Source organism: Poecilia mexicana, unplaced genomic scaffold (assembly GCF_051168715.1).
Source record: "Poecilia mexicana isolate PSO_F unplaced genomic scaffold, ASM5116871v1 scaffold_20, whole genome shotgun sequence".
NCBI classification, from domain to species: Eukaryota; Metazoa; Chordata; class Actinopteri; order Cyprinodontiformes; family Poeciliidae; genus Poecilia; species Poecilia mexicana.
In genome coordinates, this window is record NW_028263389.1 from 3,557,691 (window position 1) to 3,576,998 (window position 19,308).

Sequence of the window (19,308 nt, forward strand, 5' to 3'; positions counted from 1 at the left end):
GGGAACCAAGAAGCAGTGGATATTATTGTATTTCAGACAAATACTGCAGGCAGGCACACAGCTGGGCTGGCATACATAAGATATGCAAAGCGAGAGGGGGTGCAAAACGAAAACCCAAGTGTCGTACACGTTGTGCATATTTGAAATCAAATTGCTACGTTCAGAAAAGTTAATCCCGTTCCTGCAAATAAGCTCCACATACAGCAATCAATACTCAAAGCTCACAACCGAAACTAAACAGAAGCTTCTGCATATAATTAACATGAAACGCTAAGTTTTAATATGGAAATAAACCTGCAAATAGCTGATAGATCTGCATATTTAAGGTGCTTTCAAAACAGGTAAAATGAGAAATGCATTTGTTGCTAAAATATTCACCCCCCTTTTTGTCAGTAGGTAGATGGGCAAGTGTTGCCAAAGATGGGCACAAATGTCAGATTCAAATTAAATTAAAAAGCTCTTCATATAATTTTCCAAACCATCAATGTCCTTCCTCTTCACAATTATATGCTACTTTCTATAAGTCTATCACATAAAATCCTAATAAAATACGTTGAACTTTGTAGCTATTGTTGCAGACACATTATCATCTATATGAAGCTGTAAGGTTATAGTTTTATTGTTCTTGCAAGACATGAAAAAAAAGAATAAAGATGTAACATATGAAGCAAGATGCTACAAAAGAACATAAAGAGAGATGTGGAAAGTTGTACTTCTCTGATGTTTTGTTTGTAAAACATAAAAGAAAACGGATTCTTTAATGAAAACCTTTTTGGTGAAAAGGAAAAGGAACTGGAAATACAAGCTCAGATCAAGACAATCATTGTATTTTATTTACGTATTCGTAATCAGTTGTTTGAAAGTTGGTACAGAGAAGATAGCGGATGTGGATCTTTGGCTTTTGGTGAAATACCAGGTAAGTCCCCATGTGGATTGATCTGGCTTCCAGGAGGAACACAAGGCCTTGTTATTCTATATTTACTGTCCCATCAGAGTTACAGGATGAAGATCCTTCCTCATCGAATCCTCTTAAAAACATCCAGCAACTTATCCTGAAGTACTCTTTCCTGGTCTCACACACACACAGAGTAACAGATTATTCCAACCACCGCCCAGCAGGTAAAGGTCACTGCACTGTCAGAGACACATGTCAGTCTCAGGAGGTGGGTATTATTCAATCTTCCAAAAGTTGGAAAGACCAGTAGTATCAATAAAAGCATCTTACGTCAACTCAGAAAGAGAAAAGGGCATCAGGCTTTAAGAAGTTAACCTAATGAATGTTATAAGGTCGAGGGTAATTCGTTTTCCTCAAGTAAAAATGGAAAAAATAAACTAAATTACAAGAAAGAATGTTCTGGGAAAACTTTCCTGACATGACCCGACAACTTCACAACTTACCGATTTGCCTGAAGCAGCCCTACAGCATCTGTTGCAGAAAGTTTTCCCCGACATTACACTCATCTCTCTTGCGCCTTCCAAACAGATTGGATTACCTCCAGCGCGAAGGCAAAACAGAGATCTGAAGCCTCTGAGCCTACAAACTGTGTAACGAGCTCTTAGTGGCTGCCGACTGGCAGCGGGTAGTTTAAAATATTGGGTAATTTGCTATTGGAACAGAAAAGCAACTTTATGGTGTTGCAACCTTATAAACTGTAGATTTATTATTTTATTGACGTGGTGAAGCCGTCGGCTGCACATGCGCTCAAAGTAAAGACGTGTCTGTGCTACGAGACTCCAAGGAGATTACCTGTGATCCCGGCAAAATGAAAAAAAAAAAAGAAAAAAAGTGAGACGACGCTAGATAATATATTCCGCCACATGAAGAATTACTGATAGGATTCTGATGTTCTTTTTACTTTGTTTCTGGATTTTACCAGCCTGCTCTGGGGAATGCCCTGTAGATAAAGCATGTGATAAAACGCTGTGTGAAATTCAGCGTTGATCTGTGAACCGTGTCTCGTCTTTGCCAAGTAAAAGTGAACAAATTAACTCACACCACTGTCTATGCATAATAGATGAGATGTAAATCTCCCAGACTGATGCAAATCAGTAAGCTACGGAGGAGCAAGGCTGGTCGGTCTCATTCGGATGACCGGCGGGATCTGAATTGGGTTCCTTACCTGTCGGGAGCCGCGGGTCGTCCATTGCGGTGCTTGTTGACCTGGGCGTACAGCGCCTCCAGAGGCGGTCCGTTACGCTGTGGGTTGACGGGGGATCGAGGACTCTGCGGGCTCTGAGGGAGGTGGTAGTGGTGGCCGTAGGGGTCGATGCTGCCGCTGTCCTGAGACGAGCCCAGAGACCCGATGCCGGCGTAGGTGTGCTCCTCATCCGAGCTGAAGGTGCGGCTGACGACATCTTGGATCTCGGCGTATTCCCTCTCCTTCGCCTGCCGCTCCCGAATTTCCCGTGTCTTGGCCTGGATTCTGGAACGAACGTCATCAGGATAAGCGTTAGACACACAATGTATGAAAAATGACACGCATATCACGGATGTTTCAATTTACTTCTGATAAAGCACAAAACCTGAAGAAGATCCCCCCCCCAAAAAGCGGAAAAGTATAGCCTACATTTACATTTGTCTCATTTACTCCAATACCCAAAGCTATAGTATACCAAAATGAGTCATTTTGTCTACAGTCAGTGCTATATGATGGGAAATATTTGTTGGTTGAAATAGCTGAGACACTCTGCACCTAAATTAAATAGGGAATCTTTAATATGGCTTAAAAATTCTTATTAACAGATAGTTTCCATCCAATCTGACTGAGTTTTAGGGACAGACAGACACTAGGAGGTGCTAGAGCACCTGCCCCCTTTTTTTTTTTTTTTTTTTTTAATTTACAGTCTATAGTGTGTGGTCTAAGGTAGCATTTCTGGATGTAACAACCTATATTACCACTGCCTCACATTTTTTGGAATATTGCCAGGCAAAAACAGACACATTCAGCTTCTATGCACCAAAAATCTAGAACAAACTTCCAGAAAACTTCAAAACAGCCGAAACACTGAGTTCCCTGAAATCAAGGCTCAAGACCCACCTGCTTAGAGTTGCTTTTGAAGCTGCATAATAAATGAAACATTGAGCATCACATTGAACATGTATTGATGATTCTGATGATGGCGCTTGTAACATTTTATTTTTGTTTTTGGTTGTTTTGTTTATTTAGTTGATCAGTGCCAGTGTTATGTGTTCTTTTGAAAATAAAGTGCATCTATCTATGGCAGGAAATCGCATGCATTACTAGTCATTTCCATTAAATCAGTGTCAAAAGTGCTTGAAACAATATTATTGTTTATCGCAATAATTTTTTAGACAATTAATCGTCCAGCAAAAATTGTTATCGTGACAGGGCTGATAGAGACTGTTTGTTGTTTTTATGGTTTTTTATTTTGGTGTTTTTATGATGTAAAGGGTTTTGAAGTACACTGTTGCTGAAATGTGTTATGCAAATAAACGTGACTGATTGATTCTGTTCTGTTGAACATCACTAAACATCTGCATCAGCCTACAATTGGCCCTTGATTTAAAATGTACATGATGGGATGTAATAAATCTCACACCACTAAAGCAGATGGCAGTTGTATGTGGAGTACAAGGTGCCCCTTTATTAACACTTGAGCACCTGCACCCCAAAGCTTCTGTGCCACAACACTGACTCTTTTACAATAAAGTATGGGAAAAGAAGTGTCAGTCTCAAAATGTAAACACTGCAAAAACACAGAATCTTACCAAGTATTTCTGGTCTAGTTTCTTAGTACACTTGAAATAAGACAAAACTAACTTTTCAGCAAGATATAGGAGCTTATTTTAAGTCAATAATTCCTTAATTTATGTGAAAAAGTGAAATAATCTGCCAATGGAATAAATACTTTTTAAATCAGTATTAGGGAATTATTGACCTAAAACAAGCTGAAAAGTTACTTGGAATTTAGTTTTGTTTTATTTTTAGCGTACTAAGTTATTTGCACTACAACTAGACCAAAAATACTTGGTGCGATTTTGTGTTTTTGCAATGCGCGTTCATACAAGTAAGCAAAGCGAGGCCTAGTGGTGATCAGTTCCTTGGAATTGCAAATAAGAGAAGGTGGGAAGGAAATCTCGTTTTCTTCTCTTCATGCCCCCTTCCATGTTGTTCCACCCATGGGAACCCTGCCACACAACACAGCCTTTCACAGACCTTTCCCGTCGCCCAGAACGGTTCCATGCGAACGCCCATCTGTCTGCAGCTAACAAGACTCACGCTGCATGTGTGCAAGCAGATCTGGCACCGCGGGAGGAGACGGAGAGGACAGTGGAGGGGAGAGAGAGATACAGAGCGAGGAGCGTCGAGGACAGCGGAAAGGGGGCGACGGGGGGGGCATCTAAACTTCCACTGTGGTGACCCCGGCAACAGCAGCCACCAAACCGTTCACTGGTTCCAGATGTTGGATGCACTACAATGGGGAACGCAGTCATGCACGCACAGGCAGCCTCCTACTGCTAAAACTTCCCCGTTACCTCAGGTCACAGGTGACCTCTGACCTCCCCCCCTTGCTGCTCTTCGAAGATGATTGGCAGGTTTGGAGCACAGCACAATTCCCCCTGCAGGACTGGCTCTCCCAGGTCTGTGTGTTTTAATAACAGTAATCACATTTCAAACAATCACCATTTTTCAGTGCCAGATTAACCCAATTCCCACATCCTGTCCATAGGCGGCCGTGTTTACTCCTAACCGCCCGGAATCCTATTTTCTTGGTATTATCTGGAGAATGAGATTTGGAAGGCTGATGCAACGCTCCGAGATGTGCTGTCATCTTTAGCGATGAGCTGAGCCGTTCTGTTTTTTCTTTTGAATATTTGAGAAGGTGGTGTAGTATAACAAATGATCAATTTAGATAGTTAAAACTGGGGTGCTTTAATTTTGCTTTTCTTTATTTGTGAAAAAAAGCACAAGACCTTGGATAAAGTTTGGATAAAAATCCAGACTTTGCAGAAGGTTTTCCACCTGCACAATGATGTCAGGTCTCTGTCGGGAATGATGTTACTGCAGGTTCACGTCACTCTTCTGGGATTTAAAGAGCCTCTGGTGTTTTATGGACTAATCAGATCCATGAAAAACAGTCTTGGTGACCTTAGGGTTGGAGTAATGGCTTTAAGCTAGAGATGAAATGTCCTTTCCAGGCTGGAGTCTGACATGAAAAAAGTCAATAAACAGGCTTGGCAAAACTAGCAAAACTGTAAGTCATGTGGCCGTCAAATGTCATTGTTTTATTTGGATCCAGTTTGTGTTAAATCGTTTAAACATTCAGTATTTTGCCCTGCATGTTTGAAGGGAAATATTTCACTGGTATAAGGGAGAGTAATAAAAGAGCATAACTGGGTGACTGAGTGGCATACCTCAGACATCACTGTTCAGCAGGTAGAAAGGTGTTTGTGCCAAGTTTGTTTTTAAATAAGATACTACAAATTGACTTGGTAAAAATGAAATGTATTGACAACTGCTGTCACAACGTTTCATATCTAGCAATGCAGAAGAATTGCTAGAGCTTGAAATGTGAAGGCAAAGCAGGATTTTTCTTTTAGAAAAATCAAATGCTGTCAAGTTCAGTTTAGTTTAGTTCAAATCTATTCATATTCAAATCATTATGCATAATTACATAACTATTTGAAAAGGACATGGACAAAAGTATGAACTTAAACTCAGATGTGTGTCTACTATGTACTACTTCTGAATAGTACATGTACACACATTACTTTTGCCATGATGTCACCATTTCATTTAGAACATTTGTTTGATATGTATTTTATATTCAATAATAAATTAACCATCTCTGAGTGCTCCAAAGTTATTAGGTAATTAATAGTCAAATTATTTATTACTAAGAAAAAAAAATATAATTTTTACACCACTTCCTAACACCGATAGCCACGTCCTCTCCTGGTATTGGCGGTAAAGTGGGCATGCACAGCTATTCTGAAACTAAACTTGCCACAAATAATGGCGTTCACAGACACTACTGTCTGTAGTGTCTGTGAGCGCCACCATGTGCTCAAACAATCACTTACCGAATTATTGAGAGAGTAGATCAGACTGCTGTTCTGTTGCAACCACTTCAAGCATTTAACATGCTGAGGTAAAGGAGTATTCATTGGTGTAGGGTGTCTGAATAGTGTAGCACAAGATTATATAATGTTATAATTGGGTCAGTATTGTGGCATTTGTGTAGCACTCAAAAAATGCTACAAGTGTAGGTTATATCGCTTAAATGGTGTCTTCAAACTGTGGCAGCAAATATTTCAACATGTCCTAAAAAAAATGTGTGATAGCCTGATTTAAATGGACATGTAATGGATATAATATTAGAACATAGGGCTGTATGCAGCACTATGTTTTAAGACTGATATTTATTTATAATTAAAATTATGCAGTTTTTGTGCAAATTTTTTTTTTTGTAGAATTGACAACCAAGTTGTACTTTTTGAAACGCAAACATTGCAATCTTGTTCTACGCTACCGTATTACCAAATACTTACCAAAATGCTTTTGTGAAAAAAAAAAAAAAAAAGACATCAAACAATAAAGTTGTTCTAGAAGCAGAACAAGAGTGCCAGAATGCATGGGCCACTTTTCCGCTCATTAGCCTCAAACCTCAACACGCCTGCTAACAGCGTTTTACTTCAGCAACCTGTAACAGCTTCACCGCCAACTCCTCTCCTCCCCCCACTTTCTCCTCAGAGACCACCCCTGTTCTCCACCACATATACTCCATTAGCCAATTAATGGCCCAGTATGTTAACACCCAGGAAAGTCTGGCCCACACCAAACACATTATTACTGTACAATCCCAATTACCTGCCTGTCTTCTTTCTCCTCATCTAACCACAGCCCACATTTAGCAAAGAAAGCAATGTAGTTTCAAAACTAACCCTGCAAGGGACATAATGGGACAGTAAAGTATCCAACTGCAGGCTTGCTTTGGGTTATTTAATCAAATTGATAAAAAAAAAGAGAGTAAGTTTCTAGTTCAGCTCCAGCATTTCAAGTGTTTGAACTTTGAACAAGAGGAAAAATTGCATTAAGTTTTAAGCTTTCATGACTTTGTATTGGAATGACATTTCCTCTTGGTAAATAGACCGTCTAGACAGTCTAATGCTAAGGCAACCAGGGCAGTACAAGTTCAGCCTCTAATTTACTGACTAAACATTTCTTCAAGAAGATTGTGACATGTAGATGACACCCTGCTTCTCTTTTTCCAACATATCCATATCAACTAAAAAAGTCATTTAGAACGTGACTAGTGTGAAGGACCATGTCAAGCTATCAGAGTGTTGGTGAAACGTCGACACGCACTCACAAAGGAAAGAAATGTCTTGCTCATTTTATCCTTTCAAGATGCATTTGAGCATGGCCAGGCAAAAAACAACTTCAACAAATTTGATAAATGAAAATTTCTCACACAAGCTGGACTTGATTAAAGGAGCTGAACTTGGGGTCATATTGCTTAAGCTTAGAGTTAACGGGATGTTAAATTAAGCAAGAAATAGACCCCAAACACTCACCATGTAGGAAAGACATTAAACATAAAGTTACTCTAAAGCCTTGACCTCAACTGGACTTAAAACTCCTGGACTACGATTAAAAGCCGTGTCCATGACAAGAAACTAACCAACTTATTAAAACTATAGTTTCTGAATTTAAGGTTAGTCAATAGACAGTAAGAGTAATGCGGGTGCCAACAAAAAGCATCAAGAATATATACTCTCCAATAAATACATACCTAAATATTAATGGGAGACCATAGTACATCTGACCATGTCTGGATGATAGAAAACCCACAAAAGAAAATCCAAACTTGAGCACTTAATGTATTTGACTTAAAATTCATTGTTTTTTGTTTAAAATATCTGATTAAAAGCCACAAAAATTATATTAAAGGGGCATCGTGTATTTTCCAGGCACATAGTGCCATTTTAGAGCACAATCATGTAACTATGTTAACTTCAGTTGTTAAAAAAAATGCTGTATGTATGAAATATGACTCATAAGTAATTTGACTCTGATTTCACGGTTTGAAATTGGGCCTCTAATGCTTTAAGAAACTCCTGCTCTTTCTGAAACTCCACTTTAGGGAAGCCATTATAACATCTGTCCTCTATTAACTGTTTAGCAACATTTTACCAGTGTTGCACTAGGAAGTAGCTCCTACAATGAGCTCAGCTGAAGCCCAGTTCCACCAGGTGTTTGCTAATTGCTGCTGGCTAGTCTGAAGGAGCTGATCGGGGGAGTCATGAGGGAGGGCTTCTTTATGAGGCTGAAACTCGGAAGCTTGGAAATGCAGCTCTGAGGAAGCGTTGCATGTAGAAGGTGGAGCTAGGTCCACCCAGGTGATTTACACAGCTGAATGGTTGCCATGGAAATTAAAAGATTTCTCAAACATTCACAAAAGAATCAAGGCTATGTTTTTGATGAGGAAATAACATTATAATTTGACGTAAAGTTCAATAAAGTCAAGCTTACATAATACCTCTGTATTGCCTATTAATGCCTGTTTATGAAACCTTCTTACTGGCACTGTGCTGCAGAAACAGACCTTAAATCTTTTTTTAAGGTCTCTCTGCCTTAATTAAATGCCAATTCTGAGCAAACAGAAGCCATGTTTTGACGTAGCGAAGCCAGCGAGCTCCATCGCCATATTTCTGTCAGTGTTTCATCCATGCTAAGCGACAAGAGTGAAAAGGGAATGTCGCCTTTATTTCTTATTCATTCTCAAGTCAGCATACTTAGCAGTTTGAAGGCATGCCTCTCCGGCGTGGATTGTTTCGGCAGATGAAACAGAATGTATTTGCTCTCGTACTCTTAAATTGACATTTGTGAAATAGATTTTTATTTGCAGTATGCCTTCATCATAACATGCTCGCGGTATTCCGAAGTGCAGGTGGAGGGCAGAAAGAATCTGAATCTCATCAAAGGATGGCAAATGGCTCCGCACGCAGCCGCCTGTGCAGAATCACAAACCTCGAGCGGCCCATCTCGGCGTCGAAACCGGGTTCGTAACGCAATCACGGAGATAATTGTTCTGTTTTCTGGTGTTAATAATCATATTAACTTCCTGTAGGTATCAATATAATTACAAATCTCGTCACTCTTCTCAATCAGCCGGTTAGACCTTTCTCTGAACTCGCTCTGCAAATGAGATGCAGACGCCACGTTCGAAAAATAATGAGATAGTTTGACAAAGTGGAACAGTATCACTGGTCGCAAAAAGAGTGAAAAAAAAAAGAGTTCCCCGAGGCAGATTGCTTTTTTCATTCTTTTGGTAATTAGAAAAGCAAATTCTCATCCCTAATCGAGGTTTGTTTTGTTTTGTTGTCCTTTTTTCTTAAAAGCAAATTGTGCTGACTAGTTCAGAAAAAGGGGTCAGGTTGTGTTTGCCTGGAGTCAGTTTGAAGTCTATTAAGAAACAAGAGGAAGTCTCTTTCTTGGAATAAAAAAAAAAAAAGAAAAAGAAAAACAATGATGAGTTCTGCTGTAGTCCAGGCAGGGGTAACAAAAGGAGTGGCAGAGGACTGCTGGCCGCTGATTAGAAGCCAAGCAGAGCCAAGCAGATAACAGAGAATGGACATCATAATCAGCCGCTTCAGAGAAAGAGAAAATGGTGCTCAGCTCAGGCAGAAAATGGAGACGGAACAATGTCACATTTCTTTCTTTTTTCTTTTTCTTTTTTTTTTTTTGTCCAATCACTTTGGACAGAAAAATTAAATTTCAGGACTGGAATGTGCAGAGATAAGCCAGAGACTGATAGAAGCCCGGCCAACGCTGCGCCGCCTGTGTGTCTTTCATCCTTTCTCTTCACCCTGATGTTACTGGATGAATAAGTCAGGCTGTCGCTACGGATGCAATCATGGAACTTGTTGAATCCATTGGCCTCCCAACATGAGCCAGTCAGATAAAAGTGTTATGGGTGCCCTCCGCAGACTAAAGAGAACCAGAAAACTGGCTTGCTCTGCAGAGACAAACTACACCCCAAAGGGTTCACACCAGCCATGTTTTAGTCTGCTTTAATCAAACTCCAGTTTGTTTGCGTAGCAAGTCTAGCTTGTTTGGGGAGGTGTGAATGTCTGATAAAACTCTGGTCCACCTAAAAAACCTAGGTCTCGGTGCGGTTGAAGTGAACTCTGGTGCAGTTCAAATACGAAGGTAAGGTCATTTTATTTATATAGCACATTTTCAACAACAGGGCAATTCAAAGTGCTTTACATGAATTAGAAAGAAATACAAACAAAGCAACCAACCAAAAGAAATACAAAAAGGTAAAAGTACAGAACAATGTATTGGTTCTCCATGTTTAATAAGAATAAGAATAAGCAGTCCATAATTTATAAACTAGTAGGGGTTTATCTGCATCCTTGACCTGATAAAACTAAATGTTGGTTCTCCATGTTTGATTCTATAAAGTAGATGGTAGATGGTACTTTCTAAGTTTGTTCTAGATTTGTAATCTAACAGGATTTTCTCCTGGTCTTGCTCTGATATTAAAATGTTTAATGCTAGATGTTGATCCAAGGTAATGAGTAGCCTCTCTAGATAAACTAACAGGAGTTTCTCTGGATTCCAGGTCTGTTTTAATTCCTGTTCTGGGAAGTATATAAACTAAATGTTCCTGTTCTGGGTTGCTGTATAAGTACTCCACAATTTGTTTTGGTTGTATTTACCGAAAGCATGCCAGAGACCATCCCAAAAGCAGGAAATGAACTATAGCGAAAGGCATTCTGGGTAAATACAACCAAAACAAACACGTCTTGCATTAGCAGGAGAAATAGCTTGTGATCTTTTGACAAAAGTGGCCAAAAGACCAGAGAAAATTTTTACAGTTGCTAAATTCTCACTCAATTTCTGTTAACATTTCGTGAAGAAGGAAGTTGCGCTCTGTGTCGTCTCTTGTTTCTTTTTGGTAGTTCTTGGTGCAGCGCCACCACAGGCGACGGTGTAAACACAGTTTACCACAGTGCCGTGTGGACACGAACCGCACCAGCTGCAAACATAAAAGATGTTGCCATTTTGGCTTGATGCTGAACAAGAACAACAGGTTCTTGCTGTATTTGTGTGGTTTCTCTCTGGGTACTCCGGCTTCCTCCCACAGCATAAACACATTCTCTGTTTGGGTTTGTTTTGGCTGTTTAAATGTGTCTGAGGGTTATGCCCTTGTGACCAACGACTGATGGGTACTGGCACCAACACTCACATAACCCTATAAAGACTGAGCAAAAATGGATTGTTGGATAATCAACTTTTACTCTTTATTAGCCTAAATGTTAGACATTACAACCTGCCCCTATTGTGCTTAATCAACCTACCCCTGTCCTACCAACCTAAATTGAGTTGTTTGTACAGTGTAGTGCTCTATCCGTCCTGGTGCAGGTTAGGATGCTTTTTAATGAGACATGAAATAACGAAGCACAGCAGCTTTGTAAAAAACTGCCAAATTTGACTAAAATTCTGCAGGGAACCACTTATTTTGGCAGTGATGCAACACAGCTTAGCTCCAGCAGCGATGTCAACGTTTTATGTACTCTCATCTCCATCACTTAGAGCTCAGAAGACACTGAAAGGATATTAATTTGGATCTCACCTAACCTAAAATAAATGGATTGTGTCTGTGAGCCTCGCAGGCCAAACCATCAATTACAAGAATCATAGAAGGGTCAAAGTTTTAAATATAAGATCATCGCTTCCTTATTATAGCAAACCTTTTATAAAGTAATCTGCTTCACCTCTTCACTGACTGCTATTTTTAATCACTTAAAGCACTTGTCAGAACTGTCTGCTCGGATTAATGATCACTAATGTCGGCTGAGCAGACACTTTGGGTTCACAGCTGTGGGTAGTGCTCCGACGCAGCGTCGTCATAAGCCTGAATTGATGAGCTCAATCATTTCCTAAAGGCACTCAGAAATGTCCGGTCTCCATTTCAGGAAAAAAAAAAAAAAAAGAAAACTCAATCAGCTCATATGACTTTTGTGGACAACTATGACTGAGAAATTTATCACAGCAGAAGAACCAAATAGCGATGTCACTAAAGAACGCAAGCGGTAATGGACGTCTGAGCCGTCACGGTGCCGAACCTTAATGCTTTGAACGTCGGCTTTATGGTACATTGGTCTATTATTAAAAACCACAATTTCCCATAGGATTTCCTTTCCATTAGCAGAGGGTCAGTCTTTGCAGAAGAAACTTGGGAAGAGCTCAGAGATGCAGAACAGGCATAAAGCAGGACAGAGTGAGAATCTGTTCAAGACAAATCAGCAGTAATGTGTGACAGAAGTGATAAAAGAATGAAGAATATAACCGGTACAGTGTTTATTCAATGCTTTGAAAAGGATTCATTACTTTTGAACATTTTGTCACATCACAGAAACAAGCACCAGTGTACATTATTGGAATTTTATGGGATAAACCAACTTAAAGTAGAGGATAAATAGAAGAAACACATTTGAATTTAGTACCTCTGAGTTAATATTTGGTTTTACTAACTTAACATGGATAATGTTTGAGTGTTTTCATACCAGTTTTGTACATCTAGAAACTGAAATTGTTGGACATTTTTCTTAACAAAATAGTTTAAAGGTCAGATTAGTTGGGGTGCGTGTGAACACAAACCTCCAAGGTTTGCCTCTTATCCTCTAGTGCCGGTCCAGACTTTTACCACACAGATGAGTGTTCATCTGAAGCACTTCATTGTCGCTCTGGCTGAATGTTTGTTGTCGTTGTCCTGCTGAAGGTGAACATTTGCCACAGTCTAGTAACTTTTACACAGCAGGTTCATAACTTTTAGCCAAAAAGTTCAGCAAAATTATATATATATCTTTAAGTTGTTTTTTTTTTTACACATTTTGATTCCATTTTTACATTCAGATCTGTTCAACAATTGCAAAAGGAGTCCTTTGTGCATTTTCTTTGTCTAAAAATTCATTTTGGGTGTATAATCTACTAGAATTATTGTTACCTCATCATCCCATTGAAAACAGCTACACATAGCTATGTTTATTGGATGTACTAAGGTCTCCTTGTGACTTGATTTATTTCGTTTTATTTGTTGTCAAATTCAACCAAAGTCTCCTTTTATTTAAATTTTAGGAGTATTTATTTAACATTCTCATCAGGGAAAACCTAAATCAAGCAATTTTACTGGAGGCCCACATTTTACCATTATTGATAAAAAATCCCATGATGCAGCAAAGTATTCTTCGTGACGCATTTTGCCCACATGCCTCACGTTGGACAGCCCTGCTTTAGCAAATCTTCCAGGATGCCTTGTGTTTAGCTCCATCAGCTTTGCCCAAATCCTGCTGAATAAAATTAATTCTATATGCAGCCACCACCATGCTTCATAGTGGGGATGGTGTGTTCAGGACAAAGTGTAGTGACTGCTTTCTACTAAATGTAGCAGTAAGCCAAGAACTTTTTTTATCTCCTTGTCTGGATAGAGAACTTTCTTCCACATCTTCGTCATGATCCCTAGATGACTTGAAGCAAATTATAAATAAAAGCTGTTATAATTTTTTTTTTCCAACAACGGCTTTCTAGTCCTTCGTTTCCATTAAATGTGCTCGACTGAGGATGTTTCCTCAGCAGATTTTGTAGTGAATCGCTGCTGCTACCTCGGCGTTGCTATGAGCCTCCTGGCTTCTTTTATGATTTATGTTTATTCCATTAGGCCTTTCAGTTTAAGTGGACAGCACTGCCCTGGTAGGTTTGTACTGTGAATTTACATTTTAAGAAGGGGAGGACTGCATTTACTAGATAGGTTACTTCTAAAGGAGTGGATGCGATACATGAGCATCGGAGCACAGAGAGGTGAAAATAAATGCAGACTTTAGCTGTAAAAACCGTCATTTTCCTCCCACTTCACAATCATGAGCTGCTTTGTGCTGTTCCGTCACATTTAATCCCAATAAGGGTTTGAGGTTAATGTAAAAAAAAAAATATATATATATATTTAAAAAAATGGTTCAATGGCACCGAACATTATCTCATGCCCACTGTGTTTTTGTATCGATTCTTGCTGTTTGGGAGCCGTTCAAAAGGAGATGGGTCTGGATGGGGAAAAAACAGGCCTGCTGGTTTCCAAAGCTCACTGAAAGGAACAGGCCAGGCCCACAGCCAGAGAGGTTCGCGGTCTGAATGGATCGGACCTTCACTGCAAATCACAGTTCAATACCACGAAGCGACGTGGTGCAGTTATTTGAGTAAAACCTCCAGATGTTCCATTCAGCAGGGAAGACGGGCTTTGTGACAGTTCAGGCTCTCTCTCCCTCTGCATGTGTGTGTGAGTGGGTGTGTGTCTGTGCATTACGTTCTCAACAACCATCCGTCCTTTTTCTCCCATCACTGTAAGAGGGCGCGCTATCAAGCTCCATTGTTTCTATTCAATTAGCCGTCATTACCAACGGCAGTTTGATTACTGAGTTCATTTGGCTGGTGGAGAACAACGGAGGCGGCAAGCTGCCTTTTCATTGGTCCCGCCGCCGATGGCGTCTTCCTCACTGGAGAGAGTTACATGTTGGTGAGGAGCGGGGTCACATCCCGACACGTCCACAATACCATCAGAAGACACAAAACCGCAAGGATGGGATCAAGAGAAACAGTGTGTTCTTTGGAGACCAACAACCTTTGATGATGCTTGTTAATCGTTAATCACCAAACAATAAGACTGAATTCAAAGGACTGACACTAAGAGCTGAGATAGGCATGGGCCACTCCACTCCACAACCGATTCATTCAATGTGCTGCTGAAATGGAAAGACACGTCTTGAATATTGGCAAACTGTCCACGCCTTTCCAGCTTAGGAATGTAGGACTGTGTTTTAAATAACAGCAATTTAATCTGAAACACTGAAACAGATAGAAAAATTTACTTTTGTTATTCAGTCATAAAAACAAAGAAAAGAGAAAATTCAGAGTGCTGGAAAAAAACAGGAATACCATCGCAAGTTTGAATCATTTCTGTACAAACGTGAGAATGTTTGAATATTTAGCTTTTCGTGTGACTCACTAATGTTCAGTTTTATAAGCAGCCGTTTCTGAGAACTGCTCCACATCTGTTTTTCATGGAGTCAACTCCTGGTTCTTGTGAACAGGTATTCCAACCCACATTCCTCCAGAATTCCTCTGAGTTTCTTGGTTTGTGATGCAGAAACAGTGTTTTTTTTTTTTTTCCAGTAAACCCAAAAGATTTCTATTAGACTGGCATGCCCACTCCAAAATGTCAATCTTATACATCTGGAAACAAGACGGTGTGTTTGGGATTGTCAGGGCGTTTTCCTCTTCTGCATATGACAATATGACTTCTTCTTTCAGTATTTTCAGATACTGAAACTGATCCATGATCCCTGACAGGGATCAATACAAGTTCATTAATTTTATCGATCAACAAACGATTAATCGATGTGCGGCCATTTTCTTAAAAACCTGATGTTTCTCTTGAACTTCTATTTGTTTGAGTAAACTCTTCCAGCATCATTTTTTGGGGGGGCGGCCATTAGCTAGTTCAGAATCTGCGCTTACCTTTCCTGTTCTTGCTTCATTTGGATGGTTTCATCTTCATATCCTTGCTTATCTTCAGCTTTCGATCTTCTTGAGCTCTTTCTGTCCACCTTGTCCTCGTCCTTCTTGCCCTTTCCAAACCTAGAAAAAGAAAAGAAGACTCAGAATCGGATTTATGGGCCAAGGAATCACAGTGAACACACATTAAGTGTAACTGTAGAAACTTTAGACTAGTTAGTTAAGGCTAGCTAACTAGTCAGGCTGAGAGGTGTTCGTCTTATTCATCAGACAGACAGACTCAGAAAAGAAACTGTCACTGTAGTGGCTCTGTTTTGCAGATCGCACTCTGTATCACCAACCTGAAGGACGGAGGAGGAAGCATGCAGTGTTTTCCAACACAGTATAAATATATTTATGAGGGCAATCTATTTCACTTTATCAGGGAAGTTTTGGTAAAACATTTTGTTGAAAATTAAAGTGTCAAACTGTCAGGGTGTGCAGGCTGTGTTTGTATTGTGAAGACAATCTCGGAGGGCACCAATTCAATACTGAAATAATAATGTGCCTATTCAATATAAAGAGAATCAGAATGCATCAAGTCGCATAAAGATAACAAAACAGTGATTTTTCCTTTCTTTCTGCACTCCATTTAGTAAAAAAAAAGAGTGTGTGTTATCAGTAGAAACTTAAGCATAAATAGTACAAACGGTCAAAGTCAGCTTTTCAACAGAAAAGATAAGCTATTTTTTTTTTCTTCCTGAGCTTCACCGAGTGATGGGAGCTGTGACAACTCGTGATTTAGACTCAAGCAGGAAGAACAAAATATTTGCATCCTGGCAAACTGTAGGGGAAAGAAACTGGCTGCAAACTTTTTACGTTTTAATGAGAAGAACTTGTGATAGGTTGATAGAAAACGGAGGAGAAGGCAAAGTGAGTGGTTTTAATGATTCCCGTGGTAGAAAATTGTTCAGCTCCGGTGGATCTGTGGTCATGATATACACGTCACGGTGAGGCGTGTTAGCAAAACTTGACATGCTGGCTGGTCGCCAGGCTCTCACGCATATCAGGAGAGATTTTCACCTACTTCTGTTTACAAAAACTCTGAAACGTTTAAGTTGTACTTCTACTTGCAAACTCAAAGTGTCAGCTCAGTCCACACACTGAGTATAAGACTGAGGTCTATGCTGGCTAGGCCACTCAATGAGGTTACTGGACTTGTTTGTTGCATTGCTATGTTTTGTATTATCAAAGTTAAATATCCATCCAGCACTCATCTTTAGACTTCTGGGTAAAGGAAGAAGTTTATGTTACATGACCTCGATGGTAAACTCCTCCTGTAAAACAGACAAATTACTGTAACGTTTCACCCAAATGGCATTTATTGGTGAAATGTCTCTTGGTCCAAACATGGTTGCTCAAATTAATGCAAACTGGGTCTCATCTCACCACATCTCCAGTCCATTCTGAATTATTTAAATGTTCACTGCACTCACTAAGCAGCTTTATTTCACCACTAAATACCTTGTTTTTTTTTATTTTTAGCCTAGGAATGAGTCTAAAAATACACAACACATAAGCTGTAAGTCCACTCGCTGTTAAGTGAAATGTAGGACAATGTGACGTGGTTATATAATTAACCAAACACTCCAATGGAAATAACCCGATACAGTCATCTTCGATGTTTATGGGATAGCTGTGTAGACGGGCAAAAAACGGTAATGCTTCAGTGTGTTAAATTTGAAAAGGACCCAACAGTCTCCACACGTCTCAGGTTTTCAGCGAATTAGTTTGAGAGCTGAGGAGGGTTGAAACTAAATGTGTCCTGCCCTCTGATGACCTGTAGGGATCTAAGAGGGTCAAACCTGCAGAGTGACTCGGACGTATTTAGGTCCTTTGTCGTTCTGTACCTTGTAGAATCATTGCAACCTTTTAAAACAAATTTTTCACAGCAAAAACAGCAAGCAAAAAAAAACTGATATGATATGATCCATTGTCTCAGTGTTGTTGCAGAAGCTTTATAGATAAGATGTGGCTGTATGTAGACTTCCTGCAGAGATCAGTCAAGAAACCATCATACTAAATAAAACCAGGTTCCGCTTTTGTGCATCCTGTTTTGACCTAGATCTCTGCCAGTTAGGTGCTGACCTCTAACCTCACATAATTGAGACCAAAAACTATCAATTATTTAAGTTTGACTTCTTAAAATTATTCTGGAGAAAATGCAGAATAAATGCAGAAACATTATGTGGTCTCATTACATAAATATAATTGTGTGTGTCATCAGCATACGTATGCAAACCGATATTGTGATCCGTAATCTGAGGTACGAGGATCGTACAGATATTGAGTCAAAGTGGCTCAAAAAGGGAGCCTTGAGGAACCCCAAATGTAATCTTTGTTCACTCAGATTTTTAATCAAGAAATGACAGGGTTAAGCTAAATTAGCAGAGTGCTAGACAATGCCATCCACTTTTCGAGTCTGTGAATCACCACATCATGATAAAGTTCCATTTGTATAATGTTCATAAGTACTTCCACTTAAATCTGATAGAAAATGCACTACTGACTACAGTTTGTCTTCTCAGTTGTGCTAGCTTCACACAGTCTACCTGATCAGAAGGAAGTTTTGAGATAATCTTTGGCAGAGACTGTGAATCTCACTGGCAGCATCTCAATTAAAAGTAAAACAGGGTTTGTTGCTGCTAGCTGTTTGTTGGGGAAGCAGCATCACAGCCAGAGAAACCCACAGACTGTCGAAATGAGGTCATTTCATAAAAGTAATTCAGAACTTTAAGGACAAATCAGTAGCAGGAAAGGGTGCAGGCATGAGAGCAGGTGGCCACAAGTGGCAAGAAATCCAATAAATATAATCACTGACAAAGATCTGGGTTTTATTGAGCGTTTTTGTTCCACAATGTGCCTCTATGCGCTTTATGTACAGACATTGATTATGATGTTTCACATGGTTTTTTTTTTTTTTTTTTTTTTTTTTTTGAGTAGTCCCGCTCAATTTTAAGACTGTGAAAGCACTAAGCTCTGCAGTCTCCAGTCCCTGCGGTGGTTAGTTCCAGGTTTATTTTTACCTTCTTCGCAGCAAAGCTTTTCTTGACAGTTTGCAAACTTTCTCTGAAAGCTGAAAAATTACATCAGACAAGATTCGATGGAAGCAGATATATTCATGGAAAGGGAGGCTGCTTCCCTAATGAATGTTTTTCTTTTCTTTTTTTTTTTTAGTCCTACTTTACATTAAAACAACATGGAACTTGCAAACGGGTTTGGAAGAAACCTATTTGGAATTCCAATGTTTTCTCATTTGCCGCTTTCTTTGCGAAAGCAACGTGTTGCCACCTGTGGTACAGATCGTCCGTTCAGATGTCATCAGATTATTTCATAAACAATAATCTCTTACTAACACAGCCACGTTCAGTAAATTAGAATATGTGTTCAGATGAGAATATTTTGTCAGAATAAAAATATATATTTTTTTTAATTGGCAACCTCTAACCAGGTATTAAACAAAGTGGTCATTAAGGATACATTTTAAAATGTGTTTTTTATTGGTCTTTTGTAATATTCTCATTTTAAATGTCATTTTTTTGTCATTAACTGTAAGTGGAAAATCTGTCTGTGTGTGGTAATGTGGATAATGTGCGTCACTTGGTGATAAACTGACAAAATATCAAAAATACTGTAATTTATTGAATATGTCTGCTTACAGAAGATGACAAATACCTTGCTTGAATGAAGCTTATTAACGTTCTGGTGAAATTTTGCTTTTATCTTT

At 39.4% G+C, this 19,308-nt stretch overlaps 1 protein-coding gene across 2 annotated transcripts in view; it reads right to left on the reverse strand.

Annotated features, from left to right (window-relative positions):
- Positions 1–19,308, reverse strand: part of LOC106931385 (partitioning defective 3 homolog) — a 389,759-nt gene that overhangs the window by 100,881 nt on the left and 269,570 nt on the right. For both annotated transcript variants that reach the window (XM_088001335.1, XM_088001334.1), the window contains 2 exons: positions 15,546–15,665; positions 2,121–2,423 (listed from right to left, as the gene is read on the reverse strand). In XM_088001335.1, the coding sequence (XP_087857461.1) occupies positions 2,121–2,423; positions 15,546–15,665 (423 nt within the window). The remainder of the gene's footprint in view (positions 1–2,120; positions 2,424–15,545; positions 15,666–19,308) is intronic.